We start from the raw sequence: 4,858 nt of genomic DNA, 5'->3' as shown, positions 1-4,858 counted from the left end.
CATAATTGTACATGTTTCTATTTTTGATATTTCTACAACGAAATATCGGTCCCAAACATACTTTTAAAATACTTCTAAAATAAAAACACTAGCCATTTAAAACACTCCTAAAATAAAAACACTAGCCAAAAACAAACCGCTTAAAATAAAACACTGGCCAAACCAACCTTATTGTCTTTTGTTACGTTAAAGTGGAGAGGATATAATTTTTTGATTCTTGCTTTTATTCCACTGCATTCTTATTTACTACTCCTACGTACTCAGTATTTACTAGTTCTAAATAGCCGGACCATTATTAATTATTCACAGCTACTTCAAATTCATTATCTTCCATCTCATTTAAATTAATGTGTACGTCACGCTGTCACATCGAAGAGACTATGCACTGCTCTCTCTCTCTCTCTACACCCTACACCCCTTAGACTCCAACAGCTGGTTTAACTTAAATGTCGGAACATCTTGACTTTAAAGCTTGTCAATAGGAGTACTAAATAATTAGGTTCCTTACCCCATCTAATTACAGAGAAACTCTTCTACGGGACACAATACTAATATCTATATATACATATACATATAGAGAGGTGTGCATTATTACAAACATACATTATATATATATATATCAACTTTGTCAATCATGGTTGTGTTAGGCTCGCAAAAGGTTAAGATCTTTGTGTCACTTTTTATATCACAGTACATGTTTGTATTGATGATATGTATGGTGAATTGTAGTCCTCCAGAGGACCCCATTAAGTGTTCGTCCAACAATTCCAACTGCACCATCACAAACTCGTACGGTGCATTCCCGGATCGGAGCGTGTGCCGAGCAGCTGATGTTGCCTACCCCACCACAGAGGAAGAGCTAATCTCGACGGTGGCAATGGCGACAATGGAGAGAAGGAAAATCAAAGTGGCCACTCGTTTCTCTCACAGCATTCCTAAGCTGGTTTGTCCTGACGGTGACAATGGACTTCTCATAAGCACGAAGTATTTAAACCACACATTAAATGTTGATCAAGACAATATGACTATGAGTGTTGAGAGTGGCGTGACATTGAGGCAACTTATTAATGAGGCAGCCAAAGCTGGGCTAGCACTGCCATATGCGCCATACTGGTGGGGCTTGACCATTGGTGGCCTAATGGGCACCGGCGCGCACGGTAGTTCGCTGTGGGGGACGGGGAGTTCGGTTCATGACTACGTGGTTCAACTTCGGATTATCACTCCGGCGGGACCTGAAGAGGGATATGCCAAAGTCTGGACCCTGGACAATGGTGACCCTAACCTGAATGCAGCAAGGGTTTCACTTGGCGTGCTTGGAGTTATTTCACAGGTATGATTAATTTTATTTAATCACTCAACCTTGGGTTTTAATTTTTATTCATTATGATCGATCAGATCAGCACACGAGCAAAAAAGGAAATGGTTTGCATATAATGTTCTAAAATTTTGATCAGATGTAAAGTCCGGCCAATTAGTGGTTTTGGAAATCCATCATTGTTTTTTAACGGGTCGGCTGAATTTTTAATGGTTTTCTATTCACCTATTATATTTAAATTATAGTAGTTTTGCCTCGAGATAATTTGAATAGTCACACAATCTTCTTACACATTTACAAGTCTTCGTTGTATTTGTTTACACATTACACATTTACTATAATTTTTCAGATAAGATATTTGCTAGAGGGGTCATAATATTGTGGTAAATTTTTATTTTTATATTTTTGTTTGTTTTTGGTTAGGAAAGTGGTGATAAATTGTTGGCATGCCAAAAGAAAGTGAATGGAAGGAGTCAACAGATCCTTTTCAATGGATGCCAAGATATAATGCGCATTGTTGTGCAAGAAACTGTTTTCGCATCAAATATTGGGTCAATTGGATTATATTGAACGGCAAAATTACTTCTACTCTTAAAATTTTCTAAAATAACAAAATCACTTTCTTCTACAAAAAAAAGACCTACTGCCACAAAAAGAAAGTTACCCAAAACATTAGTAATCCTCTGCCAACAAGATTTTTTTTTTTTTTTAAGAAAAAAAAAAAAAAAACACGAAAATTCTGATTGCATAAAGGAGAGAGGTTCTAAAAATATGAATTTCCTTTTTCAAGACTAGTAATTGAGATGCATAGCTATTCCTCTCTCATGAAGTTGGAATCTGTAGAAATTATTACTCTAAATGCAATATTAACAACATTATGGGGTTTGGGGTTTCCTTCGCGTCTTCAATGTTGTCTTTAAATTCACCATGCTTGGTGTTCAATTAATGAATAAGATTGCTAGTACATACCAGACACCTATAATAGAAAAAATTCATATTCTACTCAATCAAATTATAGTGTTCAATAGTCCATGGATTATCATGATCATAACTTATAATGAACCAAATTAACCAACCATCCTCATCAATGTAGGCAGTTGGAATTCATAAATATAAAATGTAACAATTTAGGCATGGTCACGTGTAGTGAAATTGTTATTACATTTTTAGGCACATTCATTTATTTTGTTGCATTATTGAGCACGTTATATGCATTGTTGTACACTGAGAATATATTAAAATTAAAAACGTGCAGGTCACTCTGAGAATGCAACCCTTGTTCAAGCGAGCCGTCACCTTCTTAGAGAGGAATGATTCGGACTTGGGAGATCAAGCGGTTAGCTTTGGTCACCAACATGAGTTTGCAGACCTAACATGGTATCCAAGTCAACGAAAGGTGGTATACCGGATTGATGATCGGGTCACATCTAATGCATCCGGTAATGGTCTAAATGACTTCACCGGATTTCGCTCCACACTTTCACTTGTTTTGAAAACCATAAGATATACAGGTCAATTTTACTTTTAACTAATTCTATTTCTTTGATCAGTTTCTAGAATTTATATATATATATATATATATATATATTGAACTAACAACTATGATCTTTGGTTGTTGATATTGTTTATCAGAGGAAAATCAAGAATCTAATGGTGATGCTGATGGGAAATGCATCAATGCAAAGCTTAATCTATTTACACTCAAGATCAGCGCGTATGGGTTAACAAATGATGGTACTTCACCTCAAACTAAGTATTGTAAAAAAAAAACAGCTCGCTCAGAGAAGTTAAATTAAATAAATGCAAGTTTAAAAGTTAATCCTTATGTGAAATTGGTTAATCCTTATATGCAAGTATGGCGTGGTCATATTAATTAGTGTATCATTTCTTTTTACAGTAATTACTTGAACCAGTTTTTACTTCAAGTTACTTGCTAATCTAAAAACAAAAATGTTTGATAAAATACTATATGATTATGGGATGTTATAGAACCAAATCCTCTTGATGTAGTTGTTTGTAGATTAATTATAGCACATTATTATAAAATCATGATCGTCCAGATAACTAGACCTAAATTGGCCGAGTTGTCTCAAATATTTTGGAGCTTTTGTTACTTTCTTTGTATCTTTTTATGATGGCCAAGTTGTGTGCATATATATATATATATATATATATATATACTGACCTTTTGTGTTTTAAACACAGGTATTGCCTTTACAGGCTACCCTGTAGTTGGATATCAAAATCGGCTCCAAGCCTCAGGAGGCTGCCTTGATAGCTTAAAGGATTCAATGATCACAGCATGCCCTTGGGACCATCGAGTTGACGGACTCTTCTTTCACCAAACTACATTCAGCATTGGCTTGTCCAAAGTCAAGAGCTTCATTCAAGATGTCCAAAACCTAATTCAATTAGAGCCTAAATCCATGTGTGGCGCAGAACTCTACAATGGATTCCTCATGCGCTATGTCAAGACTTCAACTGCTTACTTAAGCAAACAAGAAGATGCACTTGACTTTGACATCACATACTACAGAAGCAAAAACCCGATGACCCCTAGGCTCTACGAAGACATACTTGAAGAGATAGAGCAGCTCGCGATGGTCAAGTATGGAGGGTTGCCACATTGGGGGAAGAATCGAAATGTGGCCTTTGATGGAGTGATCAAGAAATACAAAAATGCCCAAAAATTCTTCAAGGTTAAGAAGATGTATGATCCATTAGGGCTCTTCTCCAGTGAGTGGACAGACCAAGTTCTTGGGTTGAAAGATGGGGTGACCATTGTGAAAGAAGGTTGTGCTCTGGAAGGGTTGTGCGTATGCTCAGAAGACATTCATTGTGCCCCAAACAAGGGTTATGTTTGTCGACCAGGAAAAATTTACAAGGATGCAAGGGTTTGTACTCGTTTAAAATCAACTGCATTTTAGTAACAATAACTTAGCCCTTGTTCAATTTAAATGTTATACCAACACTTACAAAATCATTGTGTGACAATACTTTCTACTAGTCGTTTTTTTAAGAAGCAAATCTTACTAGCAAAACAGAAAATTTAGGATATATTTATTTTAAGATACGAACATTTGTTTTATAAACTATGTTGTACAATTTATAAAATATTTTAGCACGTCTATATGAACGTTGATTTGCTTATTATGTCATGAGCCCAAACTGTTCAAGCCCAATTAAACTTTAAACTCGGAAACACTCTTTCGTAAATTGCTGAGGCCCATAGGATTGAAGTTTAGGATTGAACTACACTAAACATATCTATACTATTATTAAATATGCAAAGTGTTTCAGTGTTTTAGTATTTCAGTATTTATTTATTAATTGATATAAATTCTATAACACTCAAAATTACCTAATAAAATTTAAATTAACAAAATATAAAAAGATTTAATTCAAATTACAAAGTCCCACGTCGGTTTTAAATAAAAAGAATTACATGAAAGCCTCTTATAAAGGTATAGAGCTAAAGAAATAATAATCACACCTTCTCGGCCTTTTTGCTAAGATCAAGTTTAGTACTAAATTTTTTTGGGT

General features: G+C 35.1%; 1 protein-coding gene across 1 annotated transcript; it reads left to right on the top strand.

Annotated features, from left to right (window-relative positions):
* Positions 1–513: 513 nt before the first annotated feature.
* LOC132276833 (probable L-gulonolactone oxidase 6) lies at positions 514–4,436 on the top strand. The gene is made up of 4 exons (XM_059778457.1): positions 514–1,330; positions 2,571–2,826; positions 2,948–3,049; positions 3,521–4,436. The coding sequence occupies exons 1-4, from the start codon at positions 635–637 to the stop codon at positions 4,240–4,242; spliced, it is 1,776 nt and encodes a 591-aa protein (XP_059634440.1). The 5' UTR covers positions 514–634; the 3' UTR covers positions 4,243–4,436.
* Positions 4,437–4,858: the final 422 nt, after the last annotated feature.

The sequence above is a fragment of the Cornus florida genome, unplaced genomic scaffold, assembly GCF_030987335.1.
Source record: "Cornus florida cultivar Cherokee Brave unplaced genomic scaffold, ASM3098733v1 CherokeeBrave_3.0.0_Hap2_Chr10, whole genome shotgun sequence".
In the NCBI taxonomy this organism is placed as follows: domain Eukaryota; kingdom Viridiplantae; phylum Streptophyta; class Magnoliopsida; order Cornales; family Cornaceae; genus Cornus; species Cornus florida.
The sequence above is the reverse complement of the archived record's forward strand: the minus strand, read 5'-3'. Positions and strand labels throughout refer to the sequence as shown.

What these genes read in the sequence shown, in the direction of transcription:
- LOC132276833 (XM_059778457.1), top strand. Translation starts at nt 635, where the DNA reads ATGGTTGTGTTAGGCTCGCAAAAGGTTAAGATCTTTGTGTCACTTTTT. An exon ending in TGCTTGGAGTTATTTCACAG is followed by an intron (nt 1,331 to 2,570) that starts GTATGATTAATT and finishes AAAAACGTGCAG; the next exon opens with GTCACTCTGAGAATGCAACC. An exon ending in GAAAACCATAAGATATACAG is followed by an intron (nt 2,827 to 2,947) that starts GTCAATTTTACT and finishes ATTGTTTATCAG; the next exon opens with AGGAAAATCAAGAATCTAAT.